Source organism: Amphiura filiformis, chromosome 16 (assembly GCF_039555335.1).
Source record: "Amphiura filiformis chromosome 16, Afil_fr2py, whole genome shotgun sequence".
Taxonomy (NCBI): domain Eukaryota; kingdom Metazoa; phylum Echinodermata; class Ophiuroidea; order Amphilepidida; family Amphiuridae; genus Amphiura; species Amphiura filiformis.
In genome coordinates, this window is record NC_092643.1 from 52,620,886 (window position 1) to 52,643,271 (window position 22,386).

The following is a 22,386-nucleotide window of genomic DNA, read 5'->3' on the forward strand; positions in this document are numbered from 1 at the left end:
GAAGCAGTGAATGGCATTGCTGCAAAGCAGGTTGATTGCAATCAGTATGCATAGGATAGCAAGGGAAACACACCCTCTTATATTTGAGCATACTACACATCCCACTTAGCTAGTAATCTCAAAGTGGCTGCCCAAATGTTTGCTGCAAACCCTCCATAAATACACTTAGCTGCATCTGGATTGAGGGCACAACAAATTAGAGTGCGCTGGGGGAACCGAGTATATGCGCTTCGCAGGGACTTAATGCTCAACACTGTTTACTCGTGATTTTCTACAATTGACATCTTTTTCACGCTTTCTGAATAAGGAATGAGTTTGCTAACTATGAGTGACACATGTTTTAAAAAAGTGGCAGGGGTTAGGATTTGTATCGTCACAGAGAGTTTTACGGAATATAAAACATTGCTTTGTGTGCTCATCCAAGATGGCTGCCAGTCGTGACCAAACATGGCGGTGTGCTTAGATGAGGAAATGGGTTTGTTTCACAACCTTTTATATAACCTCTGTCAGAGTAATTCCCATCCAAATCATCACCGAATAAGTGTCGCTAGCTCAACTACAAGCATAGGATAAAGTCCAATAGTAATACAGTTTCCTCCTTACAAATCCTTATGTGGTTTATGGGGATTTGACCCTGACTAAATGGCTTCCCGTTTTGCTGTTGGTTATGTTATTGCAGCGCCCGGGGTGGGATTACCATTGTAAATCCCCCTAGAGCCCTACGAGTTGAGTCACACACAACCTCAATGCGCCCTTGCGGATCAGTTGTTCGCCATAGAACCGACAGGTTTTTGCTAGGTCTAATCCACATCCCGGGTTATTTTGCAGGTTTTCTTTTGATTGTTAGCCAGTGTTTCAGCAGGCTAGGTCATGTTTACTCAGTCTATCAGGTTGAGAAGCTGGCAGAAACATGTCCCTGAGCTCCCGACAGAAGGGTTAATTATTTGGACGAGAAAATAAACAGTGTTACTGACTCCCAGTTGCGCGGAGCGAACAAACATGCTCCAGGTTATACCAGAATTTTAAATCTCTGTGCTTTTTTGTTACACGCTACACGGGCATAGGGCATTGTGCTGCCGGGAGTTTAGACTGCCCTCTTTTGTTGAGTTAAGAAACATGGGCACAATTGGGAAATAATCATTTAGTGCATTGACTTTACTCTCACATGGGGAATTAATTTTATAGGAAGTGTTTGCACTTTCTTCTTTCTTTCTTCTGAAGAATCTGTTGGTTTGTCAAGACTTATAATAAAGGACATTTAGCACAGTCATGGCAATTCAAGTAAAATAACACATAAAAGCAATTTCCAGATGGTTTGCTTTTCAATGACTGCCATCTTGGCAGGCAGGCAGGCATGCAGCCATGGATATGTCAAGTTTATGCATATTATTATTGCATGGACTTATTACATGAATGAGCCCTATGGGAGCATATTTATTCACATGCTGTGAAATTGTGTTTCATAAATAAAACATGTTATGGGAGTAGCTCTATTATTAAATACCAAAACAAAATGTACTTTTTTTTCCTTGCATGGTTTATTGAATTGTATGCATTGGCACCTCAGAGCGAGACTAACTGCCTTTTAAATTAGTAATAAAATAAAACAAAAGTACATTAAATAGTAATACAATAAAATAAAATATATTTAAAATAGTAATAAAATAAGACAAAGTACATTCATGTGTTAGTTATCAACATTTTCAGCACACAGGGCATCAGCAGACCAAGGCAATACTATGCATAATATTTGACACGATATGGTCTATGGAGGCCAAAGGCGGCAAATTTGAAATTGAGATAAAAGCAAAAATATGGAGTAAAATAAAACCCAATAACTAAATATGTAAGAAAATAGACATTGCAAAACTTTTGAACTTGAGAACCAAGTATGCTAGACCTTCTACATTTTCAGTAAAAATATGGAGTAAAAAAACAATCAAATATGTAGGAAAATAGACATCACAAAACTTCATAACTTCAGAACCAATAATAATTATGATACACCTATGGTGTTTTCGGTATAACTATGATGAAAACCTAATGCTTTTATTTAGATAATAATTATAGTAACTCAATTTTCAAAAATTCCTCCAAATTGACCTCCATTGTAGCACACACATGTAATCATTTTGTACAATACAAAACAATGTTTAATGAGTCAACTTTTCGGGGGTAAAATTGTGTGTCATTTACATTGTGACGTATTCTTGCCTTTACAAGTTGTTATAGTTGAACCAATGTTTGGGAAAACTTTACTCTGCATTTTAAGAGTGTAAATCTGTTTTGGGGAAAGTTTGAAAAGGAAATCTAATATCACAGGAAAGATTACAGTGTTTTACACTTTAGGAAATTAGTGATAGGCTGAAGATGATTGCTGAGAAGTAATGCACAGTTGATAATGATATTTTTGCATTGCCAAGTCATTGGTACAGTCATATTTCGTTTCCTAGCTTATAATATTTGATGGAAAACAGATATGAATTGATAAGTGATTGTGCCTTAGTGTATGTCCTGAATCATATTAAATTGATTTAATTTTGATTTTAGTATTATTAAATCAGCTTTGACTTGGTTCCTCCAATTTGTGCATTTCTTTTTTACATGTGATTTATGAAGATTTTTTTTTTCAAAAGATTATTGTATCAGGTTTGGCCTGTGCCAAGTGTTATCTATTATAGTAAGGCCCATAGCCAGGGGGTGCAATGGCCCCATCAATAAGAAGGTCCACTTTTTAGCGTAATAATATAATATTTGCAAGAATGTCTATATAAATAAGAAAGAAAACTTTAAAAAGAACCACTTCTTCATGTTAATCTGTTCAAAATAGCCCACCAAAAGTACCATTTTAGATCATCAAGTCCACTTAGCACATAAGGGAATTTCTATTGGAAAAAAGTCCACATGATTTTTGAAATTCAACAATCAACACGCTGCAAAAAATGTTTGGTTTCCAGTGACAAATTTTTTGTGTATTTTGAATGAACCCACAAACATAATATTTTATTTAGAGAATCCGTTGTAGGCCTTACAATGAGCCTCTTTGTGTTTTTACAAGCATTTACCTAGTATTAATTGTACTGATTTAACAATACATCATAATTATAATTAATTTGATTTTAGTGAATTTTAATGACAGTTTTCCACCAATTTTGGTGCTTTGTCCACAAGCATATAGCCAATAAATGATCCAAGTCAATTAAATCTATAAATACAATACATTATTGTCTTTATCAATCAAGTAACAAAACAATAGCGATTATAACTCTAGTTGGTTAACAAGGCAGCATCCTCATCATCCTCATCATCAATTCCAGATAAGTCGCTGCTTCTCTTCTGTCCTCTCGGATGTGGCGGATACAGCACCGCTCTGCCGGCATGTATTGCACTTAGTATGCATATTCAAGTTGGCAGAGAACCCAGGGAGGGCAGTAAAGTGGTAGTAATTACTGGGTCTAATGCAATATGTCTGTATGCCAGGATCTTTATTAGTCACTATTTAGTACTGTCATTGTCAATTTACACGAACACGGTGAAATGCTTTGGCTCTATGGCTGCTCAGCCTTATGTATGAATGTATACATACACATAGGGATTCACAGTGCTTTCGACTTGCACTATTACACCAAAAGTGTTAATAGAAAGACTATTTGCTAGGATTAAGGGATTTCGGAGGTGAAATCATTGACGGTGAATTCTCGTTATTTTTTTGTGAAGTTGGGTAAATCTTCCAATTAGGAAGCAGTGATTGTGGCATGTTAAAATAAGTTTGTAGCTCAGTGATGGGTCAGTGGCTTATCAATAAGTGACGTCCATTATGATAAATATGTTTGTTTGCTTATTTATTTGTTCATATTGTGGTTTTCGCTTTCTTCAAGGTCATTACAACTACAAGTGTTATTATCAATGGCCTGATTGAGAAGCCATTTGAAACGATCAGGTTTAGACAGGCCTGTTATCGTTTTCACATTTGTCCGAATATCTAATTAAGGCGATAAAGGAGATGATTAGCATGGATGGTTAAATGCTTGATATTGCTTCGTTAAGCTTGTTGACATCTGGTTAATACATTGTCTATGGGTCAAGGGAGAGATCAAATAAACTTTAATTAAAATATTCATCTGGGGTTTGGGCAGAAAACCTAAAGGGGAGATTCCTTGGTGGATTTAAATAATTCCTTTTTAAAAATACACAAAATTTGAAAGCAGTGGAATATCTTCACATCTTTTTTATTTTTTTATTTATGTTCACGTATTTATGATAAGTTCAGGATTTGGGGTCATTCAATTTTCATACTCATGATAATAATGATGCATGGACTTTTAATAATAATAATTTTGATCAAAATTATAGTAACATCGTCGGAACTTCCTATTGCATGAAAACACACCAGAAATGGCACCCATAAAGTGCCTCTACAAAATGATTTTTTCCCTCAAATTGGATGATTAAAGTTTCTGGTGCTCATCTTATTTCAGCTACAAATGCAATCAATAATTGTCTGATATTGACAGGCCAAATACCCAGTGCATGATGCGGAATTAACTTAGTAAACCCCACTTGGGTTGCACCATGTTCACTATGTGTCTTGCTATTGCTCACTGACTATAAACATGCTCATCTCTCAGGCCCAAGTTCTTTAACCCCACATTGTAGAATCACCTTTGAATATGTTGGGCATAAAAAACTCATACCTACAACTTCAGATTGGAGTTTCACTTATGAAGGCTTGAATGGGAATCTCCTGGACTCTGTCATTGGAAATGAGAGCATTTTGGGTCAGTGCTAGCATAGTAATCTACAGCAAAGTAATAATGGGAATCTTACCCAGACAGGATACATAGGGGATTTATAATGCTAGGATCTTCAACATGCTCATCTATCAGGGCACAGTTCTTCAATCCCAATACATTTGTACATTCATTGCATGACCTTTGAAATTTTGGGTACAAAAACTCATACTCTGCAACTTGAGGTCCAATTTTGCCCTACCCGTATTTAATTGAGGTTATTGAACTGTGCCATTGGGATGAGGCCATTGTGGTCCATGTGTAACCTGCCTTGGAAAAGACAGTAGATATGGTGACCTACATTTGGTGTATCAAAAAGATTTGAAACTCATCAAGAAAACAAATAAACTCATAGCATCAATAATGGTGATATCTGAATGGATGAGAAGAGGATCTTGATGCTTGTGGGTATGCTATTAGATTCAATGTTAATTTTCATTGTAAGTTCTTTAGATGGCTTGCATTAGTGGCAGATGATGAAGATCTTCATTTTAATTGATATTATTTATGACTCGGTCACATCAGGATAACTGTACAGTTGACAAGATGGTTGAACAAAATGACTAATTAAAGATATAAGCCTAGATTTTCTAGTTTGGATTGGAAACCAAATGTTTGTGAAATCATGTGGGAATGGCCAGGGCTCGAACCCGGGACCTCGGTGGTGCAAACACGGACAGAGCCGTATGTAGCCTACTTTAACCCACCCCCAGAAAATTAATACTTTACTTTGAATAATTAGTCTTAAGATTACTTTCGAACCGTACCAAAAATCAGGAATCATGTTGAAGCTTTAATTTGTCAATTTTGGATGGCTCAGAACTCGAACATTTTTAGAAAAGGTCTGAAAACTGATGTGATTTGCCATGATAGGACTATAATATTATGGAAAGATTTTACTACAACATGGGCTTACGTGATTTGTGTTTGTTGACAGGAAATATACATGTGACATTAAGTTTAATTGCAATCATGAATATGCACAATATCAAGCATTAACTTTGAGTGAGACTATAGTACACAAAAGAATTAAAAAAGTACCTTGCAAAGGCCAGAATTTATCGAGCATGTAGAGTTGCACAGTGAATTTAATAATCATGCTTATTTCATCAACTTATTGGCTCATAACATTTCCTAACCTATTTCCTGAGTTGACAAAACGAGTTATTAAAATAGAGCCCTTATAATTATTCCCAATATCCGAATCAAATTACAAATTGTACAAGTCATATGAATTGGGATTAATGTGAATTTGAAATAATTGCAAGTTTAAAGCCTACTTAAAAATAATATGCGATTCATGTTGTCTACAAGTAGTGCAGAGACGAAGTTGCTATTTCTGCTTTTGGTTTTGGATTTGCAACACTTCAGCCAGACATTATTTTTGGTCTATTGAAAGACATATTAAAGACAATAAAGGAGCACTCCTTTAATTTGCACCCCTCATCATCCGGCTTGTTGTGCCAAGCGATAAAAACCTTATATCTCCACTTAAGTAGCCCGCTACTTAAAAATATTATGCGATTCATGTTGTCTATAAGTAGTGCAGAGACAAAAATGCTATTTTTGCTGCAGTTTTACACACTTCAGCCATACATTATTTTTGGTCTATTGAAAGACATAAAGACAATAAAGAAGCACCTCTTTTAATATCCATCCCTCATCATCCGGCTTGTTGTGCCAAGGGATAAAAACCTTATATCTCGGCTTAAGTAGCCCGCTGGTTAAGTAATTTGTCTGCAGTATATTTGGTGTTCTCCCCAAGCAATGGTGGGCCGACATCTTTTCCGCTCATGTTACATTCACTATGGACCACAATGGCCTCATGCCAATGGCATAGTTTAATAACCTCAATTAAACACTCGTAGTGCAAAATTTGACCTGAAGTTGTAGAGTATGAGTTTTTGTACCCAAATTTTCTAAGGTCATTCAATGAATGTACAAATGTATTGGGGTTAAAGAACTGTGCCCCGATAGATGAGCACTATCCCAGGGAATACTCTATGACCAGGAGGGCAAGCGCACTATTTGATTTGGCCAATTTAGCTTCACATTTTTATTGTCCACAAAATTTGATGCTATTGCCATCAATTTAACAGGGAATGGGATGTGCCACAATGGCGTTACTATCAATTGAATTACCGCTGTCTCGGCTCCCTCTAGGGAACGCAATTTCACTCTGCTGTCATTTATGTCGGGGCAGATTTTACCTCTTGGGGTCACAGGAATCGTGACCTTAGGTCTCCGTAGTAATGACCCCAGTCTCTGCGGGGTTGACCCCGGTGTCAACACTTGCTTAGGGTAGTCCCTTCAGTGCAATAACAGTAGCGTTATGTTGTCAGAGAGGTTAAAAAGCTACAACGCTATAGGGGAAGTTGTCATGTAGGCATTCAATTTGCCAACTCTAGGATTGGTTTACAAGCTCTGGTTTTATTTCATGGTAGCAATCTATTTCAAGATGCATGCTGATATGTGCTGCTGGTTAACATTAAAAAATTTGTTTCAAAATCGGTTCTTACATTAAGCAGACTGGCAGACTGAGCAGACTGGCAGACTGGCAGACTGAGCAGACTGGCAGACTGGATTGAAATTTGGCAAAAAGTCATAGAACTTAAAGTGAAACAAAAGGATGTCAGTCATTTGGGGTTCATTATTGCAGATTCATGAAAATTGGCGGGAACAAAAAATGTCAAGTGTAATAAAAAAGTTTGTATGGCCATGGAAATAGGTATGACATACATTGTACCATTAGTTGTTTGTAGTTTCATTCTATAACCCATGCCTTGCTATAACACCCACAAAAATTAAACTGTTTGGACTGAAATTCCCTGTTTTATATAATAAATGTCCTGATTAAGATGCCTATAATTGGTCAGCATACCAAATGTTATAACCATCAATAACCAACAGAAACCCTTCATGAATGAATCCTCTAGAGCTCTGTAGCCTACTACTTGAATGAATCCATTGTGGTATTATGAGATTGTTACCATTCTGCATACATTTTATTTCTAGAGTTTCTAAGTGACGAGTTATAATTATGCAGAGTCCATATTGGAGTTCGAGTATGTGGTGTTGGTGTGGTGTTTAGGGACCGATCGTTATTTACGGCAGGGGGGAATGGGTGTTTTGGCAAAAATATCGACAAAAATTTCGCGTTCCCCCCTCGCGTCCGCTCAAAATTTTCGCGTTCCCCCTTGTTTTCCCAATTTTCTCCATTTAAAATTTAACAATCCCCCCTCCTGGTTCAACTAAAATTTCAGGTTCCCCCTCAAGACCACAAAAAATTTTGTGTTCCCCCAAATTGAGCGCAAATTATCTCTAGTCAATTTAATTCTTGAACAAAATACCCCTCTTGTATTGAGCAATATAATAGGTTGACCCACAGGCCAATAGATCATCCTCTAGTGATCCTATTATGATACTTAGTAGCCATTATAATGTCGTTTGGGTAAGCTGTGTTTGAAAGATTTAGTGTGGTCATGGTGGTGGCCTAGATTTATAATAGGATGAAGAGTGGTTGTCAAATCTGAAATTGTGCCAATGCATATTAGCATTGGGATATTATGGTAGGCCTGCAAAATTTATGTAAACTCACCATACTCAAACTCACTGATTTTGGGTAGCATAGTAAAATGGTAATTCTTTTCTCCCTTTTGGGAAAAGGTTTTATAATGAGGTGGGTGGGCCCATCTAGTGAACCATAAAACTAAGTGGTCTCCACTATAAATCTCAAATTCAAATATTTTGTAAAACTAGGTGATTAGACTGGCTTTTGAGCATCATTTAATTTATGAAAAACAGAATGAATTCAAAATTTTTGTGTTTGCTTTGGCATCAAGTTTGGGGGTTGTTCCTATATGCCCGATATTAAACTCTGCCAGTCTGCCAGTAAGCCAGTCTGCTCAGTCTGCCAGTCTGCTCAGTCTGCCAGTCTGCTTAATGTAAGAACCGTTTCAAAATTGGGTTTTCCATTAACATACTGCTGATTGTGGTGGGACTACATGTAAAGCCTGAAGTTATAATTTCCAAGAGAGGTTCTAATGTCGGTTTTCTATGGGCTAGCTACTGTTGCATTTATTGTACATAGTTTTTAGCATTCTGTTGTTGTGTGGGTTCAGCATCAGTTTTACAGCCGTCACACAATATTGTTGTAGATTGTTTATGGATGAGATAGAAATAAGCACTATCCAGAAACGAGTTACTTCTGTGGCTTACAGTTATCCATGTTAGCCAGGTAAGTGATGGAGTTACTTTTTAACGGGAGGCGAAAATACCCTGCGAGATAGCAACTCACTTTGCCTCGCTTCTTACACCACATATAATTATGACATTTGGATTGCAAAGTGAAGGTAAGTGACACCTTTTATTATGTGGCATTTCAAATGAAAAGTTTGTGACACATTGTCGCGGTTGACATTTTGAAACGCTCACAGCCATACTGATACCTGTACTGAGTGACTTGACTAACGAGTAATGGTGGAGTTACCGATATGGCGAGCCAGCCGCTAGTAGGTATACCAGCCGAGATACGGCATGCAATATTAACTACCATTACATCTCTGTTAACCCGACTTTTTATATCCATTCATTTTGCAGGTGTTCACAGCACTGGTAGCGTCTTTATAAATGTTGCATTTGTTTTTTATTTCACTAGATTTGTGCTAGCTAGCTACCGTACCAGCGATGATTATTATCCAATATAAAATTAATGCATTTTTAACACATGACGGTATAATTGTGTCTATTTTTTATTTTTTTTGCTACAGGCATCTGAAACTGGGTCAGACTTGTTCACACCGCCTTCTGCGGCTAACAACAGAAGTAAGTACAAATGACATCTCATCACGAAAAATTCATCTCCCCTCCTCCAGCGTCTTGTTATAACTACATGGCACTGTTTTCAAAATGTAATTAGTAATAGCGGAGATATGAAATCCGTAGGACTATATAGATGCGACACACTTACGGTGAAGTGAACCATAGTGGAGTTAAAATTAATCAACATGCGTTGAGAGATAGATGTTGGAAGAAGACAGCTAGCTCACTAATCCGGCTAAATCCTATGCCAAAGCCGACGGATTATATGTAGGAACTAGCAGGATTAGACATGTCATTATGAGTAATAAGATCATGTATTGTTTTAACTGTGTTATGTGAGACAGAGAGTGAGCGAGATGGGTACATTAAGAGGTGGGTTAATTGGTTGTGTATTAAAACGAAGTGTGTTCTGGTTGGAAATCAGGTTTCCAGTGAAATGGCACACACAGGAATATTTTTTGTAAAGAATATCGGTTCTGTAAGAGTAATGTCAAGGGCTTTTGAGCTGAATATCAAACGAAAGAGGGCTCACTTGCTGTATTGATATTGGTTGGTAAGATAACATCTTTATTTTTCTGTGAAAAACACAAGACTGCATGCAACAGAGAGCATAGGATGGCGAGCGAAATGTGGCTATGGAATAAAAAATGGAATATTTGAAAATATATGGAAGAAATCAAGTTGCACTTCGTGAGAATCAGGTCAGATTGTTAGATTTGGAAAATTAACATGAATCGGTAGATTTTTGATGAATTTGCTTTTTCATCAATACATGTATACACTGATTTCAGCTGATTGAAAGGAATTCTGCACTTCTGCATACAACTGTTTGAGAAGTGGAATTATGGGAATTTAATTGCGAAACCATATAATAATGTCTTGAAAAGAAAATGAAAGCTTGAAGCAGGTGCTGAAAAGACGGAGGGAAGGCACTAGTGGGCTGAGAAATGTGTTATTATTTGTTATGTGCAGTAATTGATGTCACCACACGGAATGCCATATAAACAAACATATGACATTATTATAGGGAACTTGATGCCTGGTTATTGATGGTTGACTGTGGAGGAACTGGCAACTGGATGAATTAATGTATCAGTAGCAGTCTCCTATTCCCATCAGAAACTAAAAACTTGCTAGATATGTTGTGTTAAGATTCACATTGAAGAAGTTGTGTTCATACTGTGCTCTCTTGTCTTTAAGGTTTGATAATCTCAAGATTTGGCTTTGAATTGAGACCATGAAGCAGAATGTTTGTATGCCACAAATAGCCTGTAGAACTAGGCGCTATAGGACTGGTGGATTTTGTAATGTCAGAGAGGGGTTATCATGGTCCCATACAGGCACTGAACATTATTTAGTGCTAATAGCTTGTAGAATTAGAAATCAATGGGTCAATGTTTTTTTAAGTACGCTGAAGATCCATTTTGGTGTGAAGTCAAGCATATGAAATCAAATCACTGTAAAAAGCACTGAAATCTGAAATGAACACCGATTAACACTGCAATAATCAGTGAAACACCACTGAAAATTTGATCATTTCAATGGATTAGTGAGTTTCAGTGTGATTGGTGTCAAAGGTCATTCCACTTTGTGAGTTTCATTGTGATTAGTGTCCAAGGGTATTCCACCAATCACACTGAAATGACCAAATCTTCAGTGGTGTTTCAGTGATTATTTCAGTGTTACTTTTTTTCAGTGTTCATTTCAAATTTCAGTGCTTTTTTCAGTGATTTTTTTTCACAGGGTGATTATTACCCATGCTTTTCACCCACCTCATTCGTTCCAATCCCAGAAGTTACTGAACATGCTGTCAATCAGATATCGGTACAGATCTCGTATTTTGGACCATCATCCAAATGAATTTTATTGGAAAAAAAACTGACCCCACATGAAAATTGTGTCACATGTCCCACCTTATAATCTATGTAGTCTCACAACTCTGTATGTATTTTGAGCTCTTGCTGCCAGTTGCTGAATACCAAATGTTTGGGAACTGTTGGTGTATTCAGTTTTGATGGATTATAAACCGTTGCTTGGAAGTGAAGACGAGGACAATTATAGCATACAACATAGAATTATAATCAAATTATAATTTATATTTATAATTGTTTGCTACAAACAAAGCAAATTTGGTGCACAGTTGAAAAAAGTTTTCAGCACCCTCAGCAGGAGGAGGAGGATGACAATGATCAGCATCCGCACTCCAAGCACCGCACTCCAAGTCGGTGAAAATCTTCAGATGTCTCGCCCATCTGAACGTGACTGTGCACGTACTTGATATTATGAGCTAGTCGGATTCCCACACATTCTACACAAATCATTTAAAGCTGTGACATTAGTGTTCATGTGAGAAGGGTTCCCTTGATAGGAGGTGTCCCTTGTGAAGTAACCCTGTCGGTCTATAGGGAAGAAATACCTTCCAGATGGTGCTGGGACCAATTTGGTTGGCACAGATGTAAAACAACATGATATGTTTACAACTTATTTTCTTAAAGGGAGAAGAAAGTTGCAAACAATTGACTAATAGTTAGTACAAAGTGTGTGATCCAATGGAGATACTAATTTATGACAAACATATTAATCCGGTAAGGATGTGCGATATTGCCACCTACGATATTATTTTCATATCGCGATTGTGATATTTTGCTATGCTGCCAATGTTGTGCCTAGCATAATTATAGCGATTTTCGGATTCCTGAAGTCCTCTGCCCCTAGTGCAGTGCCCAACCCTTGAAATGGTTTCATTTGTCAATCTAAAATGGTGATTTCGGTCCAAAATGAGATAAACCATATTTAGTTATGTTGCTATATTCTTAAGCAAACTGGAGCGATTTTTTGAGAGGAACCTTGTGTGTGTTCATGCAGTTTAGGGAAATATTGTGACACAGCGATGATCACAATATTTTCCCCCCTATAATGCACGAAATGAAAAAGACTGGCCATGCCTGTACCTAACAAAGAGTTCTGTGAATGTGTATAAAGCAAGAAGAGAGAAACACTTCAAATTAATATTAGTGACTTGCAGCTGAAGTAGATTAGACAAATGAAATTGCTGTTATTTATTGGAATTTGTCAAATGTTGTTGTTTATTGGCAGCATTTAGACAAGCTCAATGACTTGCTAGTATTAAATGCCTGGTGTTTATTAAATTATTTACCATCATTTTCTTCAAATGTATTAAGTTGCGTGTTTGAAGAAAAATGTCTGAGGCACTTGGCAAATGACAATCAAACTCGTCAGCAGAAGTGAGGAATACTCGACGAGTAGCCATCATTTATTGATAGCTCTTCTTTAAGTTGTGGCACTGTCGACAGTGATAACTTCCCGAATATAATTGGATAACTGCCATCATCGTCTTCAACTTCAATTTTTCAATATCCACCGTGGTATTTCTCCCATAAAGATTGTGTTACCAGCCAAGCGTGCTAAATATCCATACTCTTATGTTGGTTGAGGATAGGAGTAATATTATCTGGCCGAATTCACAGGCTGGTTGAGAGTCTGAAAGAAGAAAGAATAAAGCGCCAACCATGTTGCAATTTATGTGTGACAGATTCGAGTGTAGTCACTGATAATCTTGTCAAGGTAGAGGGAAAGAAAGAGAAAAAGAAAGGCTTGAATGAAAGTTTGGTTGCAAAATATTGGGTTTTATTTGATAAAAGATCTGACACGATGCAGCCATATTTCTTCCTATGGTTTGTAATGCAACAGAATTGGCAGATGAATTGCTGTACATGTCCCAGTCACATGGTTTTATGTTGCTACATCTGTGTGTTTTACATTCACTGTTCACCTGAGTGAAAATATTCTCATACCTAGTTGCTAAGTTCATTAACCCCTCATTGGATAATCAAAGCTCAAAGTTTAATCTCAGGTTGTGGAATATGAGTTCTTGTAAAGGTGAGGTTCATCCTCCTACCCTCCTCTGATGTCTCTAACACTCACAGTCTTCTAAAGCTCTTGTGTGGTAGGAGAGTATTCTGCTGCCATACAAAATACCATGTCTGGGCCATAGTACGTAGCTGAATACTACCAGTGTATCAGCATACTGAAACCATTTTGATTGACACACCTATTATGATTGCTTACATGAAATACACTTGACCTTAATCTGGCCCCAATTAAATGTTCACCTATGCCATGTCAGGTGGGCATTTAAAAGGCCATGTTCAAAGGTAAAGCAGGCTAACTGCTACAACATGTATAATGCCAAATGCTTAAACAGCTCATCAGAATCTGACCATGCCAGCTTGTGGGGTTGTCCATATCCATTGGCCTCTGGCGATTTGATAAGTGGTTCCGTGTCCTGTAGCTGCTTTTACTTTGGGTCATGATCAAGGCATACAGAGAATAGCAAAGATGTTGGAATGGTGGTATATTTGAAACAGTATTGCCATTTGGAAGATGTTGATCATCATGATCATCAGTATGGCGCTACTTCATAAGGATACTATATGGAGGTATCTATATGAATTATTGTTTCATGAACAGAATGGAATCAATGGATATGGGAAGCATGAGACTAAGTCTGAGCTATTGTACTACTTTACGTGTGTATTAAAATTGTTTTTTGTAAACAGTAGCTTTGATTCATGCGGTTAGAATTTGTGCAGAGCATCTTTCTGCACAGAACAAATAATTATAAAAGCAAACAAACCTTTTGTAAATAGTGCTCAAGAATATTGAAATAGTATATGCAGGGACCGCCTTTTAAGGAGAGCAAGAGCAATCGCTCCTTAAATCTGATGTAGTAGAGTGATTTTTAGCTCTCCTTACTTGACCATTCTCACCTTACTTGACCATTCTCACCTTGCATTCTATTATAAATTTATTGCTCTAAACAGCTCTCCTTGAAGGCTCAAGAAGAGCTATTTAATGCTCTCCTGCAAATTCTAAAAGACAGTCCCTGATATCCATTTATTTGTGTGGGAGAGAGTTAATTCTTCAATTTTGTCAAATTTGGGAAGCTTTATAAACAATTGATGTGGATCAAATGCGTAGAATTTGAAGTGACTTTACAAAATTGCTTCTCCATCTTGATCGATTTTGAAGTTATCGCTGCATCTTGTGCATAGATCAATTTCTCCAGAAGTCCTTTAATGGAAAGTCCACACACCGGGCTAAGCCTCTGTTGACTTTTCCAGCGGAAAGGGGTGGGTGTTGAAAATTGAAAGCTCATGTGTGTGATATGACTAAGCTTGAAATTTTGTCTTGAAATCATTTCACGTTGTATTAACCAAGATTTCAAGAATGGATTTGAGAGAAATAGATTTTGTGAATAATATGTGAAAGCACTTTTTTTCCCATCGGAGAATCCATACCATGCATAATGTGTTCGTAATCGCGGAGTAATCAGAGCGACCTGCAGGGAGGAAAGACAGGGCTTAATTGCCAAGGTGTTAAACACCCAATGTGAGCTCTGGCGGATTAAACCGTCATTAAAGAGGTGATGCTGGGCTCCCTACGAAACCAGATGGCACGGAAATGTGAACTTGAACCCCCATAATGTGTATCGCGCTTACAAATTAGAGGATCAAATTTGCGATGAGGAGTTTTATTTAATTCGGTCAGCTTGTCTAGCCACTCAAGTTTGGAGGGATTTGATTATGTCAGAATTTGTAGTTGAGATGAAAGGGCAAGTTGCTGAGGGTAAGATTGAATTTTTTTCAGAAGCTTATTGGTGTTAGAAGAATTTTGTTGAAGGACCAGAGGGGATAGAGCACATCAAAAGATTTGCACCTAAGGGCTCCGAGATGAAAAGTACATGTACATGGATTGTAGGTTGTATAATGAAGTATAGGGCATATGCTTAATTTATGCATCTATACATGCCCACATAGTCCGTAGACATTATGCAATACGTGCAGACGTATGTACTGATGTACATTATGAACATCAACTCATGCACATACACATGGGCACCAACTTAACACACAAAATTGAAATTACTTCATGTTATGCTCCAGGAGCTGTGAATGCCATGTAAATACACCACTTTAGAGATTAATAGCAAACAAAGTATGCTCCAGGAGCACTACCTGTGGAAGAGATCTCAAATTTTCAGCGCAATATAACAGTTAAACAAGAAAAGTTCACTTTCAATTATGCAGTATAGCGAACCAACAGCAAGAAAGTAAATCAACCTTTTTTGATTCTCGCTCTGTATCAAAAGTGCTGTATTTGCCCTTGTCATATTTTGAATAGAATCAAGACATTTATTTGCAAAGTTGTACGTGCTGTGTGTTTCTGTGAACAAACCCCATGCTAATCGCTTTCGGCTTTGTTGTATTCCATTTCACCTGGTGTTGATATTGTTTTAACCTTCTTCAATTTGCAACATTAGATTGTACACAGTGACCTCCTCGCTGAAATGTAATAGGTCTATTAGTAGACAAATTGGATTAAGGTAAAAATGCCAATCTTATCGCAGGGAGCACGAATCGTTTGCAATCAAATTCACGGCGGAAAACATCGGCAAAATGTGAATCCTATCTGTCTAACGTGTTGGCAAAACAAATCAAACAATCAAAATGACATGAAATATGCATTGGATTACACAGTCCATGCAATATTGCATTGAATTGAATTTGAAAAGCGACTACATCAAGACAAAAGTAACTTGGCCTTTATTGGAAGATTGTAGGGGCCTACTTTATGCCGATGACATTTCATTTACTCTGACATTTTCGTTTTGCTTCAGGAAGGAAGTGAGATTTTTTGGACGGCCCAAATGGTTTAGGATTGTATGATTCAATTGTACTGAAGGCATGCTACATTATTACAGAATGTCATTGGTATACAAGTGGATAGTCATGTAGTGGTGGATACAGTGTCATTGTTGTTGGGCAAGGATGGAGTTTGCTTGCCATACAATGAACATTAAAGTACAATATTTCAAGTCCTTTGAATAACTTCTGTCTATATCTTTCTATCACTGATGAAGATTGATTTATAGGATGTTCTATTCTTAATTAAACCATTTTCTGTGGAACTATTCCTAAATTAAAGAATTTTCCATGAAAAGTCATGTGTAACAATGACCCATAGGATATACGTACTTCCGTTTGTCAATTCCACACATTTTTGTTCACACCAAGTTATATTTAAACTTAATATCAAGCTTAAAATAAATATCTTGGGCATTAAATCTCACTGAGGTAATGAAAAAATGTGAGCTAATGGAAAAATGCACGGTGAGCTTTCTTCTGATGAAGAAAAGTGGGGGGGGGGGTGGCAATTTCCATCACAAGCAAGTAGCTTTGTTTTTCTCAATGTTTGGACAGAGGCATCAAGAGAGGACTTCCTAGCTGATTCCAATGCTCCCATCAGTATCAAAATCCATCTGTATCAACCACATCAACGCAGGAACCTTTTCCGGAATAATGGGATATTCCAGTTGAAATCCATACACCCCCTGTGGAAGACATGATCTTTCAGGAGGTGTAGATTTCAAATGGAGTCACCCATTCCAGTAACCCCATCTGAAATTCACACTACCTGTGGAAGATTGTTATATTGATTGTTATGATTGTTATAAAGGGTGGATAGATTTCAACTGGAATAGTCCCATGTTCCATTTCCATTTAGAAAATCTCAGCAGCATAGAGCAGCTCATTATATTGTTTTCTTTAACTGCCCGTGTCATTGCTAAAGGTATCAAATATTTGATACATTAGATTAACCCAGAAAGCCATGTTCAATCCCATCTATGTTCCAGTACATCAAGTTCAGTTTAAATAGTTGAAATAGAAATAAAATATTTTCTAAAATTTTGCACCAAATGAGTACAAACTAGCTCTGTATTGGTAAAAGCTTTTGAATTTGCTCTTAGATTTTCCAATCCTGTCATGTTTTGTATCTTGAACCCTATTGTCTTGCAGACAAAAAAAATGACTTGTCGATTTTGAGTTTCCTGTCACATTGTTTGCAACGAGGATGTAGGTTTTATTTTATATTATTCATTATCAGATGGAATGTCATTAGTATCATGCCACTTGACATAAGATGCATAATGATGACAAGGGAGAATACTACACAGATCTTGTTATTTATTATACATGTATGTATACAATATCCCACTGATTAGAATTTAGCGTGGGTCTAAAAAAAAAAATATCAGAAAGATATAGAGCAAAATGTTACCATAGTTCTTTTGGGTTCAGAATAATTCTTTCAATTTGGTCAGAAAATTTCATTTTTATTGAAAAAATATGGATGTTTTGGGCTAAATTGAATCTGCGATGCAGGCGGGTGACAGGAAACTCGGAATTGACATTTGCTTGGCCTTAGATAGGGAATTAGAGTATGTGTAGCCGTTGGGTGCCTTGTATACACACCTACCTGGCCTTCCAGGTGTATAATACCTTCACAGGCAGGCCAGGTGGAGAGAGTAAATGGTAAATTGAGTTATATTTTGCCTTGCAAGGAGGCCATGTTTATGGCTGTGACATTGACATTCTTTTGTGTGTGCTAGGTATAATAGTTTGATTTGATTATGTTGTGATGATATGCCTTGAAGATTCCCACCAAATAATATGGATTGTCACCCTCATATGTGTGTCAATAATAATAATAATAATATAACTACATTTTTATAACTACATCTTTTTATAGAGTTGAACATACATTTTTGAATGTTTTGGTACATTTTACATGTCGTCTACTGAAGACGACATAAATTACAAATAGGAAATGGGTAAGCTTTAGAATTCATCTCGGGGATATGTGAACATCTAATTCAATTATTGGTGTCTATTTATGATCGGATACATAGTGGCCTAGAACCAAGATGGCTGGGCTGGGTTCACTATAGACCACAATGGCCTCATCCCAATGGCATAGTCCAATAACATCAATTAAATACGCATAGTGCAAAATTTGACCTGAAGTTGCAGAGTATGAGTTTTTGTACCCACATTTTCTAAGGTCATTCAATGATTGTACAAATGTATTGGGGTTAAAGAACTGTGCCCTGATAGATGAACATGTTGTGGATCGTAGTGGTTAGGCAGGTCGATGCTCATGTCTCTTTCAGTTCATTATTGGGGAGCACATTGTTATTATTAATTACTTTATACTTAGTTGTAGAAACAACCTACTATGAGATGCTCCAGGCAGAATGAACAGTTTTAGTCTGTGCGCATGATGTGATGAACATTGGGGAAATCGTTCTTGCTAGTTTTAGTTTCAATGAAAGCCAAATTTAGTGATAACTTCAGATTCAGACTTTGCCAATTTTCAACATGAAACTTGACATACTAAATGGGTAAAATAAGCAGCTATAAGTCAATTGCTTGTGTGATTAAGTTGCCTACATTAAGCATTGTTAAGTCAATGTGTTATTTTGGATTCTGTAACTTATATCATATTAAAATGATTTCACACAGGTATAAAAGTGATCTTTCAGATTTAATCTATCTATTTTATCAATTGAAGAAGAAAATTAAGCTTATTAATAATAAGTAAGTCTTTTGCTATAAAGTTGAGTCAAACTGGGGCAGTAGGTTTGCAATAGAGCATTAACTTTTGCAGAGCTTCTCAAGCTATCAGTTATTATCAGGCATTTACACTGGCCAGATCAGATGTAACAAAGCTCTCACTGTCACATCTAACTCTGCTGAGTTAATAGGTATTAATCTAAATAGGAAATTTTAATTTGATTCAGTAACAAACTGAATCATTTGACATGTGGCTTGCATTTACCATGATTCAATGCCTTGTTTTATACCTCTCGGGGTGCTTTGCTTTAACAAGCAAGGCCTTGCTTTACTCAAAACTCCCCGAGATGTCTTTAAACATTCGCTCAGACTTTTCAACATAGAAATAAACCCGCAGGCACTATCACGCCCGAAAATTAGTCGGAAATTGATGCCAAATTATTAGGGAAATGAGTTGCAAAGCCGGCCCTTTCCTCTCTTTCACACCATGAGGAAACTCACTCTGTACATGGCACTATGAGACTACTCCCTAGACCCAAGTACAGCTGACAAGTTATCGCAACCATTGATGGCGTGTTTTTCTCTACAGTCGCCATATTTCACTACCTTACATAGCACATATACACCTTTGTGACCCAATTTTTATTTCCGACCTCTTTTGTGCAACAAGATTTAGTATCATCCATGGTGGATTAACAGAGAGGAAATATCAATAGTAGGATTTTGTTGGTCTAAATCCCGGCTTGATAACCGGGTATTGCCGTTGCTGACAAAGTTGCCTGTGCGCTGAGTGATCGGTGTTAGACTGTAATGCCAATAGTTACTCATATAGCATGTGTTGATAGGGTCCTGTTAGCTCTCATAGCTTGCTCGCGTCAATTGGGTAGGTCTACTCTCGGACAAAGTCGACATCTTGGACTGGAAATTTGGGGTTTACCAGTGTTCAAGTGTCTGTTGATGCACAGTCAAATATGGAATTTTCAACTCCAGCTTGATAAGAGGAATTGCTTATGGTAAATTATGCTACATCTATGTTAAATGGTTTTTAGTCAGTTTGATCTTGGAGCTCAACATAAATCTTGTGTATTTGGATTTTTCATGTTCAAAAACGGATTCTCGAATAAGTATCGGTAAGACCGATATATATAGCACATACATGTACACGCTGCTATAGCTCACTGTCGGATTTGGAACTCTATTGTGAACCACCAAGATACGAGTGTAGATAACAGGTTTGCCGTGATATTTAGAGGCCTTAGAGGATGTCACAGGATACAAAATGTGAGTGAGAAGAAAAGCGATTTAGTCTAGTTGAGGTGGATGGATGGATAACAAGGCCTGTTGGCTTAGCCGTGTTGAGTGTCTCCCACAAGTGACTGAGCCAGGGATTTAGCCGAGGAATTGGGACTGCTTTACTATCCTAGGAATCTAAAACATGCTCATCTGTTACGGCACAGTTCTTTACTCCCATATGCATGTACACTCATAATATGAGCTTTGGATGTATTGGGTACAAAAACTCATACTCCATAAGTTGAGGTTAACTCTTGACCTGTGACTGTTGCATGGATGTTTTTGAACTGTGCCAGAAGATATTGTACTAGTTCATTGTAAGCCACTGGACTAAGCTGTAAGGAAACCGATGCACAACATAAATAATTATATATTGTATGACTGCTCTGTACCGATTCCTCCCTCAGATACGGCTGAAATTGAAAAGATAACATGTCTTTCATTATGCGTTACTTGTTACCTAGGAAATGTAGGATTATCTACCTCAGAATAAGAACTGGAATTTGAATACTTAAGTCTTCGTCAAAATAGACGTGTTGTTTCAGGATTTAAATGTTAATGCACTGACAGAACTCAAGGTGAGAAAATGTTTGGATGTCAGTGACAATCAACCTTTTTGTGAATATATCCGAAAGGAATAGTTTCTTATCATATTCTTTTGTTTAGCAACGTGGCTAATGATAGCAGGCCAAAGCGTACATGTAATTTCAAATTTAAGTTTTAACATATGCAAGATATTAATTAACCTTGTTATGTGTGTGAAAAAAGTATATTTTACGTTAAAATACATGTAGGCTTCCAAGGCAGTAAATTCCTTTGTAATTTGTTAACTTTAGGCCCTGTACGCCCACGGTACCCTTAGATTGGCCCAGGCTGGGGTACACCCTTCCTTGTCTGCAGGTATGTTCCATGTCAAAAACGTGTTTGTCAATCTGTAAAATAAACACTACTAGATGCTGCGTAATAAAATCAAAAGCTATTGGACGGGTGATAAATATGACTGACATGCTAAATTAAATAGAAATAGGATTGTGTGAAATTTTTATTGGCAATGATTGAAAAACTGTGCCAATATATCTTGTGCAGCTTATTTGTTTTGTGTACTGTCACATACTTTGGACATAACAAAGATATCCAGCATTAGATTACTGAGTCCTCCGGAGTATGAGCAGGGCTTTATGGTTCATATCACAGAAACAAATGATTGAATTTGAATGGTTCCAGTAAAATGAACGGTTTACCACGTAAAAAAAAAGTCAACATTGAATTTAGTCATTATCCAATTCCTTTTTGCTTGAATCCATCACATAGTATCAAAGTCATTCACTTCATGCACATTTGACATTTATTGTGACATGTAAACTTTGCAGAAGTCAAGAGGTGTAGATCTTATAAGTAAAAGGTTGAGGTCAGTGCCCTTTATTTCCACCCATGCCTGTAATTGGCTGACATAATGCTTATAATTTGTCATGAATTAGGGGATTATGAGCTATTGTTTTTCATACCTGCTCTATGGAGTCAACCAACTAACCATAGTTCCTTCCTAGGTGATCAGTGAGTATTAAAGCGGGGCTGGATGTTGGGTTTGCAATCGATTTGAAAGGTGCGCCATGTAGAAAAATTGTGTCAGAAATCATATGTTTTTCTTCAGGGATGAGATTTTTTAGCTGAATTCAGCTTTTTTGACTATTCAAATTTACGCATTTTTATTTATTTTCAGCTCAATTTTGGGTCTTTTTTGCCAATTTCACGCTGTTTTTCAGCTTTTTTTGTTCTATTTCAGCTCATGCCTGTTTCTTGTATAAAGAGTGCTTTTTTAAACTTGTAGAGTGGTATTGTGGGTGTGTACCCTTAAGATTGAATGTGGAAGTGAATACTATGTGCTCTTAAGGGATAAGTAAAGGTTAAGACAGGCCAGAGTCACTTCTGTCAGTCACAGCATCTGGTAAACTGTGAGGGTGTGAACATGTTGAAATCTCTGACAGTTGAACTTGAGTGTAAGGGGGGTATGTGTAGGGCAAGGGATGCTTGTTGTAACCATATTT

General features: G+C 37.1%; 1 protein-coding gene across 1 annotated transcript in view; it reads left to right on the plus strand.

Moving 5' to 3' along the window:
- The window catches only part of LOC140136185 (autism susceptibility gene 2 protein homolog), a 294,982-nt gene that overhangs the window by 223,337 nt on the left and 49,259 nt on the right, over positions 1 to 22,386 (plus strand). The window contains 1 exon segment of the mRNA XM_072157894.1: positions 9,560 to 9,614. Coding sequence (XP_072013995.1) covers positions 9,560 to 9,614 — 55 coding nt within the window.